The 14,045-nt window shown below is 40.9% G+C and overlaps 1 protein-coding gene across 3 annotated transcripts in view; it reads right to left on the bottom strand.

The window, feature by feature from the left end:
* col16a1 (collagen, type XVI, alpha 1) overlaps window positions 1–14,045 on the bottom strand; it is a 113,239-nt gene that overhangs the window by 53,888 nt on the left and 45,306 nt on the right. For 2 of the 3 annotated variants that reach the window (XM_028596719.1, XM_028596720.1), the window contains 27 exons: window positions 13,708–13,743; window positions 12,589–12,696; window positions 12,079–12,201; window positions 11,916–11,969; window positions 11,770–11,811; window positions 11,376–11,411; window positions 11,240–11,293; window positions 11,062–11,130; window positions 10,918–10,962; window positions 10,392–10,418; window positions 9,396–9,452; window positions 9,002–9,046; window positions 8,782–8,853; window positions 7,981–8,034; window positions 4,904–4,954; window positions 4,638–4,760; window positions 4,020–4,061; window positions 3,837–3,902; window positions 3,660–3,704; window positions 2,886–2,930; window positions 942–995; window positions 792–845; window positions 630–683; window positions 498–542; window positions 342–395; window positions 217–252; window positions 67–129 (listed from right to left, as the gene is read on the bottom strand). In XM_028596719.1, the coding sequence (XP_028452520.1) occupies window positions 67–129; window positions 217–252; window positions 342–395; window positions 498–542; window positions 630–683; window positions 792–845; window positions 942–995; window positions 2,886–2,930; window positions 3,660–3,704; window positions 3,837–3,902; window positions 4,020–4,061; window positions 4,638–4,760; window positions 4,904–4,954; window positions 7,981–8,034; window positions 8,782–8,853; window positions 9,002–9,046; window positions 9,396–9,452; window positions 10,392–10,418; window positions 10,918–10,962; window positions 11,062–11,130; window positions 11,240–11,293; window positions 11,376–11,411; window positions 11,770–11,811; window positions 11,916–11,969; window positions 12,079–12,201; window positions 12,589–12,696; window positions 13,708–13,743 (1,554 nt within the window). The remainder of the gene's footprint in view (window positions 1–66; window positions 130–216; window positions 253–341; window positions 396–497; window positions 543–629; window positions 684–791; window positions 846–941; window positions 996–2,885; window positions 2,931–3,659; window positions 3,705–3,836; window positions 3,903–4,019; window positions 4,062–4,637; window positions 4,761–4,903; window positions 4,955–7,980; window positions 8,035–8,781; window positions 8,854–9,001; window positions 9,047–9,395; window positions 9,453–10,391; window positions 10,419–10,917; window positions 10,963–11,061; window positions 11,131–11,239; window positions 11,294–11,375; window positions 11,412–11,769; window positions 11,812–11,915; window positions 11,970–12,078; window positions 12,202–12,588; window positions 12,697–13,707; window positions 13,744–14,045) is intronic. The other variant, XM_028596722.1, reaches the window with a different exon arrangement.

The following is a 14,045-nucleotide window of genomic DNA, read 5'->3' as shown; positions in this document are numbered from 1 at the left end:
CAGTACAACAAATGATAATTTTTGATGCAAAAAATAAATGTGCTGAAATGTGCAATTTGTACTCACCTTTTCACCTTTGAGCCCAGGGACCCCATCCCTTCCAGTTTTGCCAGCAGGACCTGGTGCACCCTAAAAACAAGCACAGTAACAAACAAAGTCACTTCAACTATTCCAAAGAGAAGAATCAGCAAAAGAAGGGTTAAAACATTTACATACTGGTGGTCCTGGGAAACCTGGTTGTCCTTGGAAACCCTTCAAATAAAAAGAGCAACATATGAATATGGGTTTTGTTTCTAATAGTCAAATTTTTTCTATTATGTGTATGTATGTTTCATACATACCTGATCCCCTTTGGCACCGACAGGCCCTGCTGGTCCCGTGTCTCCTTTGATGCCCTGCACACACAGATTGGCTCAAATTATTCTCACTTTTGATAATAAATGAGGACACACAAGGCTCGAAATTTTGCCGAGCAAAATGTGTGATGAAACACTCACCGGTGAGCCAGCCTGTCCTTGGTACCCAGGGTTACCAGGGGAACCCTACAGAGGGGAAGGAAATGTTAGCCAGTAATATGCAACACTAGCTCTGGATGCATATTGTGTAACATTGATAGTGTAATGGCTTACTGATTCTCCTTTCTGACCAGCGCTTCCTGGGGTCCCACGTTCGCCCTTCAGTCCCTGACGAATACATATAGACACATAATCAATGTAACCACCCCTCCCTTCATTAAAGCTGTCAGACTGCTGTCAACCCCATACTTTCTTCATAATGAGGCAGTAACTTACAGGAAGTCCAGGTGGTCCCATGCTTCCTGGATACCCGGACGTTCCCGGAGAGCCCTTAGATGACAATCATACCATCAATCAAACAGGGGGGAAAGAAATATTTTTTTCCCGTGTTATGATTTCAGGGAAATTGATCGGGCAGATACTTACCTGCTCGCCCTTCATTCCTGGGAGGCCGGGTGACCCTGCCTCACCCTGCTGACCCTGAGAATGACGGGAGTGAGGAATGATTAGAAAATGACGGAGAGGATGTAATATGTGTGTGCTCGCCTGGTGGAAATGAGTCACGGACAAGGCGAGTCAATATCAAAGAGAGGAAAGAGCTAACTGGCCTGTGCTGTCTCCCTTTGGGAGTGCCTACACTGAATTTTGTCCTGTGCTCTACGTCTCATATCAGGCTTTAGGATGGTGATTCAGGTCTCTGATGGTGCTATCCGGAGGCTGAACGTTGCCTGCTCGGCCTAGTTGGCTGGTGAATGTTGCTTCCTTCCTCTTTATCCCCCTCTCCATTATTGTGTTTCAGATTCAGGTGCAAATTCTACCAAAGCTGCAGACTTCATTTAGTCGTCTATCTCTTTAAGACATTAAACAAAGATGAGCAGTGTATCTGTAGTATGATCAAATATGACTTTTACTTTTACTGCAATGCATAGAATTTTAACTCAAAGTGAATAATAAATGTTGTTTTGATGTAAACATTAATATGCATGTGCGAGCCAAGCAACAGCTGCTGTAAGCGGAAGACAGACAAGTGCTGGAAGAAAAGAAAGAGAGACATTTAAAAAATAAAATAAAAAAAGAGTGAGTAAAAGAAAGTCAATGGAAGCTGGGTGCTTTTAAAATGGTGGCTTCTGAGATTGATAAATGGCTGTTAACTGTGTATTACTACGAATTGTCCCTTAAGAATAAAACAAAAAAATAGCACTCAACATCAAAAAAATGATAAGAATAACACTGTGAGATATTGGTTATCAGAGTATTTACCGAGGGTTGTAATTAGTAATTGATCATATTGCGGAAAAACTAATTAGCAGCTCATCATTGTGAGTGGCTTCATCACCACTGGGTATGAGTAATACACTCATCAGCAGGGTCACACTTCTCTCCCTCACAAACAGTCTAAACAGATACACTACAGCACACAGCAGAGGCTAACACCTGCTATAAAGTGCTACTACGCTGCAAATGGATTCCATGCAGTGCTCACACAGCACATCCATTTAGCATCTCTAGTCCCAGAAAACAATAAATCTGTGTGAGGAGGAAGAGGGAGGGGAGGGGAGGGGGGGGGGGGGGGGGTGCTGGGGGCCCTGTTTGCCCAGCAGTCCCACTCTCCATCACATAGACGGGGGAATAATTGAACAACTGGAGAAAGAGAGAACCAAATTGTTTCCTCATCTGAAATAACCTTCATTAAAGAGCCACAAAGAGAGGAAGGGACAACGGAGAGATGGCATAATCAAGGGCCGCTCGATTTAAAAATGAGACGATGAGTGTTTGAAAAAATGGATTAGATAAAAATATTCAAATCAGAGGTGGAAAGTAACTAAGTACAATTCTTTTTTTTTTGTTTAATTTTGAGGTGCTTGTACTTTACTATTGCTATCTAATGCTACTGAATACTTCTACTTTCTCTAATTTCAGTGAAGACATTTGTACTTTACTCCTCTACGTACTTTCTTGGCAGCTGTAGTTACTAGTCACTTTTCAGATTAAGTTTCTACATTAAAATTTAATAGCATTTTTTAATATTAAACCAGTGGTTTACATCCTTTTTGCAGGAGTGGTTTGCAGTAACCAAAGAGTGATGTCTCCCATTTAAATAACAGTTTGAAGCCCCAAAAGGGAAACAAAATGATCCAATAGTACACACAGAAGCAAAGATTTGAGACAAATGAATTGTATTCACCTGTAGGTTTGGAATCAATGCACTAAACTGTATAAAAATTAGACAAAATGACCTCAACCTACAAAAGTGAAATGCATCTTACGCATTGATGCATCAGTTTAAACAATTACATTTTGTGACATATCGTTGTTGGGATTTTTCACTTTGATACTTTAAGTATGACTAGAAGTGTGAATTAAACTTACAGGTAAACCAGATGGGCCCTGAGGACCGGGGAAACCAGGAGGTCCCTGTTGGCAGAAAACAGTGAAAAGGAACATCAGAGATAAGATGAACATTAGCGATAAAAATAAAATCAATTCACACCTACTGTATGGTTAAAGCCAGTTTAAACTTGTTGCTGACAATTAAATGAACAATAAAAACACTGCAAGAGACCTAGAATGTAAATCAGTATTTAAGAGATTAGCGTGTTGGGCCACATTGTTCATCATTTTCACTGAGACCGGTAGGGGTCTCTGTGAAATCATGGAAAGTGGCAAACACAAGCTCCTCTCAAGTCACTTCAAATCTAAAGCTTTGAGACAAAAACCCAACGGTGCTGTCCTAAAATTAAAAAAGAAAGAAAGAAATCGAATATATCTTTTCTCACAGAAGTACAGACTGACTAATGTAAGGCAGTGATTAGAATGCACTTTATAGTTTCAAATATTTTTGATTGATAATAGAGTTTTCAGAGTGGCAAGTTGGAGAAATATGTTATCAAAGTACTTGGAAAGAATATCTGCATATAATTACGTGTGGATGTACTGCAGGCACATCCACACAGTAGATGAGGATTTCAGAATAAGAGTAAACCTTTACAGCTTTCTAGTCTTGCCAATAACAGGAACATATGTGTCCTAAATTAAACCATGGCAAAATACTAAGGTTTATCTACTATAAATAAGCTCCACTGGAATTCCAGTTGAGCTGTCTGGAATGGCTTGACAAGAGGAATTTATGTGGCTGAATCTCACCATGTTTCCTGGTATTCCAGCTTGGCCTCTATCTCCTGGTGTACCCTGTAATGAAGATAAAGACATAAACGTGATCCTTAACTCTGTAAAGTCATTTTGAGATGCATACTTGGACAAAGATACACATTTACCCTTGTATCAAATCAACAGTGTGTATATGAAAAAACGCAGACTTACTGGCTCTCCTCTTTGTCCTGGTGATCCAGGAGTTCCTGGAATTCCAGGTGTCCCTCGGCGGTCATCCTATGAGGCAAAGACATAAATCAGTCAGGAAAGGAGCACGTACGTCTCTGTGCATGCATGCATGGGCATGTTTGTGGGTGTGCATGTCCTTAGTGTATGACAATGATGTCAACTGACCACTGCTTGTGTCGCCTGCTCTCTCTGCAGTCTTTCCAAACACTGGAAAGCAGACAGGAGAAAAGGTTATCAGTGTAAAGCCATACTGCTGCCACTGTATTATGTCAGACTGATAGCTACTTAAATCACGACCATGCAAACTTGAATATAATGCAAAATGAAGGATTTCCATTTACTGCGCTATTAAGATTGCTTTTATTGCCAGCAAAACAGAAATATAAAGCGTGAACAAAATTACGAGCATGGCTCCTTTTTAAAACACAGATAAACACAGTGTAATAAATGGAGCTCTATGAATATATAGAAAAACAGAATAAATGTCCGTGCAACTATGTGATGTTTTGCACTTGTAAATGAATAAATAGTACCGCACATTTGCATAGTAAAGTTTATTGGTGTTTAGTTGAGTTTAGTAGTCTGATAGCAGCTGGGTAAAAGCTGTTTTTCAGTCTTGTCATGCTGCAACGCAGCCTGAGGGCAGGAGGGAGAACAGGCTGTGTCATGGGTGGGTCAAGTCTTCTAGGATGCTGGTGGCTTTAGTCAAAAGCCTCTTTTGGGCCAGATCCTCAATCGGTGTCGGTGTGATCCCAAAACTCCTAAACTCCCTTCAAGTCTCACCTTGTCACAGCTGTCCACTGGGGTTACACCCGGCTTGCCCTGGTCTACTTTGTCTTCCTTGGCACCAGGTGTGCCAGGCACCCCTGGAGATCCTTGGGAACAGTCCCCTTCTTCACAGCCCTCCTGTGTTGTAGAACACACACATGCATACATATAAATAAATGCACTGATCAATAGTTTTCATGCCAAAAATCTGGCAAAGCAAAAATAAAGGATAGCGACAAGACACAACATTTTCCAAAATGCATTTTGACTCATTAACTTACAACACCATCTCCTACATCTCCTTGAGGCAGATGGTGTGGTCCAATGAGGCTCTAGAGAAGGGGCAGGGAAACGGAAAAAAAATTAGTATTACCTTCTTGGCATTACATACATTAATTAAGGGAAACCCTTAATCAAAATCAGCTCTTTTCTGACACATTCGACAAACCCAAAGAAAGTATCCCAATGCTCTCTAAATACAGTTCGAGGACAGCGTTGCAACAACAAAAGAAAAAAAACTGGTACAAAATGTCACAACCTTTCAAAGCAATATGTCTGTGTAGGACCATCACATTCAGTACAATGTCAAAGCAAGCAAGTACTGAGGTTGCAGAATTTCCCCCCTCCTCCAAGGGACCTGTTCAGTTCAGAACTGCCATACTTCTCTTTTTCCTTACTCTACAATTACAACACATTTTTTGGTGCATTATATAGTAAATCCTTATCTGCATTTTTCATAGTAATCCTACAAAAATCCTATTTTATGTAATGTTTTCTGTAAAGACCCAACTTAATGTTCACATGAAAATACAGTGGCCTATGCTCAGTGCACCACATAACAAGCATCTGTTTATTGCCATTAGGCTCTTCAGTTTGGCGTCAAAAATGTCACTCACCAAAAAAAGGTTTTGTATGATTCTATGGCCAAAGAAAGCGATTTCCTACATGAACCCAATGTTGACACTTTATGCTGCTACTTGATTCTCATAAAGAGACAGATATGTGACAAATATAAACTGGTTAAACAAAACAATAGCAGATATACAGCACAAAAAACAACAATCTGTGCCCATTTCAACTAATGACTGTGAAGCTGTAATTAAAGTCTCTCAAGTCTGAACCAGAAAAGTTTTAAATTCAAAGAGTAGAACGTTGCACCAAGAAAACATAACAGACACACAAAACTGTCTCTGCCCACACATTTACAAACACATACACGCAGACACACATGCAGCATATGTGCATTAAAGAAGAAAAAAACTGACACATATTACACAGTGGAGTTACACTGCCTGTTTATACTGAGTTCTGAAATATAACTGCTCACTCCAAAAGCCCAACTCATTTTACTGTGAAAGATGGTCTGCTCTCTTTCAAAGCAGTGGGACCCTTTCCACTGAGAGTGTGTGTGTCAATAGCACCTGGCCTAGTCATTACAAACCCATTTTACATTGTTCAAACTGGAGCCATTAGCTAGAAAGGCTATTTCATGCTGCATGATATTGGCTGTTATACAGACTTGCTCTAAAGAAGGTTCTTTATAATTCTATAGCAGTCACTGTGCAATGTTCTCTAATGCTTTTACCCACTTAGTCATTATATCCACATTACTGATGATTATTTATAAAAAATCTCATTGTGTAAATATTTCATGAAAGCACCAATAGTCAACACTACAATATCGTTGCGTTATCGATATCAAGGTATTTGGTCAAAAATATTGTGATATTTGATTTTCTCCATATCGCCCAGCCCTAGTGCCATCCAAAACTGATCATATGGGCACAGCAGCAATATCGACCATTATGAATAAAAGGATGTCTGTCAATGACATTCTTTGAGTGCGTTCTATAGACTGTAAAAATAAGTGTGTTTGTAATTGGGGCAGGGTTGTGCGCCGGTGGGATTGTCATTTAAATGGCTCATTTGTGTGACGTCCTGTTGTGTTATTTAACCCCCCAATCTAGCACAAGTAGACTTTATGTTTCCCAATTATTGTTTTCCATCAGATCGTTTATAGATTGTCATTTCACGGAGAAAGAGAGAAAGAGAGAAAGAGAAGAGACAGAGCGACTGTGCTTTGTTGTTGCAGGAAACAGTCAGCTGTTACACAAACTCCTAAGCAGTTCAGTGCTTGTGTTTCGTTTTTTTTTACCCTCATAGTGTTTTAAAACGTTCTTGTGGCAGCGATAAAGACAGTGATGTTTCCCCTTTACTGTACTGAACTCTGGCACTGCCTCAAAACGGACTGACAAGTCTGATCACCGGTTACATGACCACCGTGGCCACCGCAGTGTGACGTCGGGGTTGCGTTTCTCCAAACGTTGAATCTATCTCAACTTTATTACCGTATTGATGGAAAAACAAAACAAAAAATGAATATTCGAAACCCAAAATTGAAAATCGAATACCTATCCAACGAACGAATATCCGAATTGTTGAATATTCGGATTCAGCCTTACTTTCTACAGAGAGTTTCTATAAGTTCAGTCTCAGTTTCCAGAGTGGTCTACTGATTTTCCAGCACATCCCTTTCTTCCATTAAACTAAGTAGTTTAATGGAAGAAAGGGATTTCTGTGTTGAAGGTGAAGTTCTCCTTGAGTGCTGGCTTCCTTTAATGAAATTAAGCCATCAGCAGACTTGAAAGTAACAAAACTGACACCGTATAGAATCCACAGATACATTCACAACACTCCACCTCAGTTCTCCCCTTTGATGTTGCCCTTGCACTTACTTAAGGTAAATTAGAACACATGAGACCTTCTGAGATTACAAACAGATCTGAGTCCAAATGCACGACAGGCTGAAAATGCATATGAAGTGTTTGCAAAATACCCGCATGTTTCAAGTTATAAATCTCAGTCACCATGAAATATGCAGGCATATGCACAAGCCTTATGTCTACTCCCAAAGTTATCCATAAATAGAGATCAACTTTGCCTTTTTTAATATTGTACGGCATACACAAAAACTTGCTCTGTCCTTGGCCAGGCATCAGCAGCATCCTTTAACAGTACCCCTTTAATCATGATACCATCAAATTATCAGTTTTGACAAACAAAAGGTGTACACACATAACACAACTATAATTGTTATTGAATGGAATTGTGTTTAGATTTATGGAGACAAATTTGTGCCAAATGTTATTAATCACAAACTCGTGTTACTTAATCTAATGTTTCCTTAAATTAATCATGTGTGACCTCGAAAAACTAAAATCAAATAAAGCACACATAGAAGCATGGGACCTTTTTTTTTTTTTAAATATCACTTCCTGATAAATGCATCATTTATACATAAGGCCCCAGATCTTGAATCAGTAGCGCCTCTCCTCCTTTTCGCTCTATTTTTACTTACGCTGTATCCAGGTATACCAGGTTTCCCCTGTATCCCGTCGTTTCCAGGGATACCCTGAAAGAAGGAACTGAGGTTGAACTGGTTTATTGCCAATCGAGGGCTAGTCACTCCCATCTCCACCAAAGGGTCACCCTCAAAATGATCAAACCTGTTCCTTCTTCTGCCATGTCTTATGAAAGTTCTATTTTGCATTCAGCCATTATCACAAATGTGCCCTTGTCAAAGACATGACCTCTTCCATCACCAGTTTTCATGTCTTTCTTACACCTTTCACTCTTGCAACACAGATCACAGTAACACTTTATTTGAAGGTCTGCTCGAGTTACAATCTTTAGAAATTAATCAAACTGGTACATGAAATTAGCATTGCTATACTTATTTCACATTTATACTTTGGACCTTCAAATAACTGTTAATGTCTTGACGGACATTCCCAAAGCTTTCTCAGTTGCTTCCCACATGGGTTAAAGCTCAAAGCACTGGACGGGTTAGTGCATTTATGACTTGATCCTGATAATCTAAGCCTCTTTCAAACCAATATATTGCACACATTCAGTATAAAATGTTGCTCCATTTCCTACATGCATATTATGAACGTCCTAACTAAGGTGCAAAGCATGTCAAAGCACTGCCTTTTATAAGTACCCCAGTTGCCCAAGCTGAAAGCCTATGATTAAGATTAAGACAGGGACGGGGAAATTACATCAAATAGCTTGTAGTTGAATCCAAGCTGATGGAGCAGATACTGAATTGAACTGAAGAGATACCCCTCTCACCACCCTACTGCCCCTTTTCTCCTACCTGTGGTCCTTCGATTCCATTATCACCCTGAGGCCCAGGAGGGCCAGGTGGCCCAGGAGGTCCTGGTGGGCCCTACGACACACAAATACATGTCCGCAAATGACATCACACATTCATAGTCAAACATAAAGGAAGGTTTCTGTGATTTTCAGAAACAATCTCTGCAAGGTAACAACAGAAACAATGCTTGCAGACACGACAGCTGGTTGACAGATCAGACCTGAGGCCCGGGCTGCCATGTGTTTATTGGAGTTCCTGGAGCTCCCTGGAAGACAAAGGTAGTCAAAATCAGAGCAGCACTGGTGCTTGCTAAACATACAGAAAGTCCAGTGTGATGTCAAGAATAATACAACAAATGTCACAGCACAGAAAGATGCAAGGGGGGGTGGTGGGTAACTCAGCATGAAGGTAAATTGTTCTCAATATCCCCCCTGTGGAGTCATAATAAACCCCCTGATTGTATGTTTAAAAAAAAAATCAATGTGTATTCAGTGTACTGTCGCAAGGCAACAATTCTTTAGATAAGGTGTGTGTGTGTGTGTGTGTGTGTGTGTGTGTGTGTGTGTGTGTGTGTGTGTGTGTGTGTGTGTGTGTGTGTGTGTGTGTGTACTCACAGGTCCGCCTATGCCCGTGTGCACAGGGATTATGCAGTTGCACTCTCCAGGCTCACCCTGAAATATAAATAAAAAAGACCAATGAAAAAAAGTGAAAGTCTTTTTACAATTTTAAGCACAGGCTGTAAAACCCGAGTCCTCATTCAACATTACAGCCCTAGTTACCGTAAGAAAGGAACTCAGGACACTCCTAAAATCTTCACAAAGAAACTCAAAACTGCTGGGTATGACATGCTATGAACGTTTATTTTTATACTACTTTACATGAATTAGTCCCTAAAACCTTAATGTAGTGTAAGAATACAACAAACGTATAGTACTATGATTCAAAGAAAGGTGCATTTCACCCAACATATGTAATACGAGGAGCCAATGATATCCTTATTACATACCTACTATCACTACTTTCTGTTTACGTCCAAGTCAGGTTTCTCAGTATTTATGTTACGGTACAGAACACAGCTCCAGACTCTATATGAATACACTGAATAAACATTCGGAATCATCTACAAAACTTTACCTATTTAGCTTATTCTCTCTTACTTTCTTTTCAACTGTGGGCTTCTGTCCCACATGTCACACCCCTCTCAACCCTTAAGCACTGCATCCACTGCTTCTTCATCTCTCCCAACCTCTCAGTAACAGTCTGGACTGGTGCCTCTGATGAATGCGGTAATTAATAGTTCCACACTCTTTCTCTCTTAAGGCCCCAAAACTCCTCTTGTCTGCCAGTACAGTACACTTGTCACCTCTGCTACCAGTCTAAACCTAGCCCGAGGCAGGTGTGTGTAAGCGCACGTATGTGTATGTGTGTGTGTGTGTGTGTGTGTGTGTGTGTGTGTGTGTGTGTGTGTGTGTGTGTGTGTGTGTGTGTGTGTGTGTGTGTGCATGCGTGCGTGAGGTGAGGGGAACCATCTCTTGTGATTACCATCTGTTCCACCCCCTTATATTCAAACCCCTCCAGATCCCTTCATCCAAACAAAACGGTAGACTTACCTTGTCCCCCTTAGCTCCATCAAGACCCTGCAAAAGGAGACAGCTCACACACACGCACACACGCACGCACGCACACACACACACACACACACACACACACACACACACACACACACACACACACACACACACACACACACACACACACACACACACACACAACACACACACACACACACACACACACACACACACAAGCACTTAGTTACTCTTGCTTTGTTGTTCCAGAAGAAAGCTCGCGGGCCAGTGAGCTGAGCGTAGATCAGGGGACAGAGGATGAAATGGGAGCAGACATTGCCTCTGTTATGGATCGAGGCAGACATCCTTGGTTACAAATGATGCCTAAATCAAGGACAATTCCCAAAGAAGCTTAAAGAAAATTAAAAGTCTAAACAGACGCTAACACAGAGACAACAACTCAAGTTTGGTGCTTACATTTCTATAACATCTCTTCAAATTGTTGATGCACATGTGCAAAAACATGCAAATGAAACACTTCAGACAATGAAGGAACAAGACAACTCACAGGTCTGCCATCAGCTCCTTGAGACCCGAGAGCTCCATCTCTGCCCTGTGTGTGAAAAAGTAAACAGAAAACAGTGTTTGACAAGATAACAGCATGACATTATATGCCCATATGCACATGCAACAAGATGCATTTAGGTCCTACCGGGGGCCCTTCTACTCCAATGCCTGGAGGCCCCTGTGGTCCTGGAAACCCGACTTCACCTTTGGAGCCCTATGAACAAGAAACACTCACATGGTTTCATTGTTTTAAACAAAAGGAGGTACATGTGATTGCATATTGCAACAATACGATGGGCTTACACCTCTATATTTTATGCTACCTTTCCTCCTTCTGGGCCAAGAGGGCCAGTCAATCCCCTGGCTCCAGGTGATCCCTGTACAAAAGAAAGAGATTAGACCAAAATCTGATAATGTAGTGTAGAAAAGTACAACTTTAGAAATATGACATTGACTTACTACAAGTCCTGGGAGCCCTCTTGGTCCCTCTTCACCCTATGTCATTAATGAAAAAGACAAAACAAAAAGAAAGGCAGGAGGTTTAGGTGGGAAGTGGAAATGTGCACTGTAAGAGTTGTTTCACATGTTTTCACAGTGGTGTAGTAAGGAAGAATCGACTTCCCCGGTGTCAACAAAGCAATAACGATTCCACAATGAATCAAAGGATTTTGAGATCGGCCCAGGGTTATTTTTAGATAACAACTTCATGAATGTATTGTTAGATCTAAGAGGCAGGAAAACAGTATTTATTACTGAGATCACAGCAGGACCACATCCACCTAGGAGCTGTGTGTATGAAGAGCTGCATCAGCTGACAAAATAAAAACTCCAGATGTGGACACATCAGTCTTACTTGTGGTCCTGGAAGGCCGACTCCTGCAGCTCCAGCGTCTCCCTACAGAGGGCACAGGACAAAACAGATGAGTATCCGTCAGTGGTAAGGCACAATTCTCCGCGTATATTTATGAATATGATACAATGAAAAATGGACATTCACACCTTGCTGCCTTTGGGCCCAGCAGGCCCCTGCACACCTGGTAAGCCGGGTTTTCCCTGAAGTGAAAACATGTAAGATGATCATCAACAATTTTCCTAGTCAGAAGTACATCTAATATGTATTAATACATAAATAATTAAATAAATAAATACACAATTCCCTCACATTCCTGCCAGACTTCCCTTCCCCAGTGGGACCAGGGTCTCCTCTCTCTCCTTTGGGGCCTTGCACAGTTACACCATCACCCACTGCAGTGCCCATAGAAGGACAGCTGGTACAAGCATCACCCTGGGAACACAATAAATCCAAACCATGATCCAGGGACCTTTTGGAAAAATCAAACTTGAATAATGATAATGCCCCCATTTAGCCAATCAGTGTCCATTTTTAACAACTGGAAACCATCATTGCTCCAAAAGTGTGACCAGTGGCATGTAAGATATCACCTGTAATTTGACGTCTCCATAGATGCAGAGACAAAAGCCTGATCCATACAAACTCAAAAAACCCAACTAGATCTCTATCATTGATGGTGTGCAGAAGACATGGCTGCTACCTTTTATACCTTACACACTTTACCATTGATGCAATACACATTAGTTATCAAATCAGTCAGCAGATGCAAAATAAAGTGCAGCAAAGTTGATCTGACTTAACAGTTCAGATACTCTGTACCTTTGCTCCCTTCAAGCCCATCAGTCCATCTCGACCAGGCTCTCCAGGCAGTCCTGGGGCTCCAGGAGCTCCGTCCAGTCCCTCATCTCCTTGATCTCCTTTTTCACCCTTGTAACATTGAAATATGATGATAAGAGGCCCTGACAGTCAACTCTATGTAATGTAGCTACTGTAGCAAGGGCAGTTAAGAAGACGACTGCTAGCAAGTATGCAGGGATGTAAATATTGCAGTATTTTAAATATTCAAAATATCTGCTATGCAAATGTTTTATGAGGAAGGAATGCACTCGTTTGTTGTAGACGTCGAGGATGCACACAATGTGTTTTGGTGAAAAATACTGAATGTAAACATCAATTGTGTTGGTTTATAAGAAAACTCCAGAGGGAACCATCCGTTTCCCTCTGCAATATGTTCTCTAGGCGAGTTGTGAATATCAAACTAAAACCTTATTTTTTTTTATAATTGGCTGGTTTGAATTTGTGTTTTATTATTATTGAGATTGAGATTCATCTAACTGTAAAATACTGATAATGGTTATAGCCTTAAAAAATCCTCTCAGTCAGTTTGGCTCTGCTTTGAAGTCCAAGCAAAGTGATTGTGGGAGAGCTTCAAGGTAATTTAAAATAGCCCGTCTCCGTTGATGGCAGATTTATTTCCCAGTTTTTGGGGCTTTTAAGTGATGCGAATATTCCGCAAGACAGACTTGGTGACCTGAAATAAAGCAGAGTGCCTGGGCTCCTTTGAAATATTAGTCCATACCATGTGGGGGGATTTTCCTGCAGATGTCCTTGGTCCCACTAGATGTCAAATTAGTTTTTAAAAAAGTCTGACTCTCTCTAAAGGCAACCAGTGACTCAAAACAGTCTTACTCCTCTAGGTTATTAAATAGCTTATTCTGTTTTGGGTTTGTGTATTTTAGGAATGAGTTATTTGAAAAACCATACAGCATGCCTAAGAGACATTGATTAGCTCGTTTTAATTCCTCAGCAGGCATCATGGTGGTTTAATGTGGTGTGAATTCGTCGTTGGGTCATTGATGGAATACAGAGTGTGAAAATACAAATATAGAACAGCTTGTTAAAGACAAGATATATGATAAACTTTGACAGGAAACATACCTTTTCTCCTTTTACACCAGCAAGACCTGGTGGGCCCTGTGTAAGCAAATAGAAGGTGATGTACAAATGCATGCAGAAACATGATACACATGCAGGTGCACACTCTCAAACACGTGCGGTCATCTGCAAGTATTGTGCAAGCCCCTTTCCATTCCGGTAAAAATAACTCTTGACATAAAACTAACCGCAGAGGCACGCGGCACGTAAAGGGTAGGGGTGACAGAAGACAACAGAGATTTATTACAACAATTCTGCAGTAAGAGGAGAATCCCTTATCCTATTTGTACAATAAGCATCGTGGTTGATTCGACCTCAGGGCATCTCAAACTTTTCGCTCA

Source organism: Perca flavescens, chromosome 14 (assembly GCF_004354835.1).
Source record: "Perca flavescens isolate YP-PL-M2 chromosome 14, PFLA_1.0, whole genome shotgun sequence".
NCBI classification, from domain to species: Eukaryota; Metazoa; Chordata; class Actinopteri; order Perciformes; family Percidae; genus Perca; species Perca flavescens.
The sequence above is the reverse complement of the archived record's forward strand: the minus strand, read 5'-3'. Positions and strand labels throughout refer to the sequence as shown.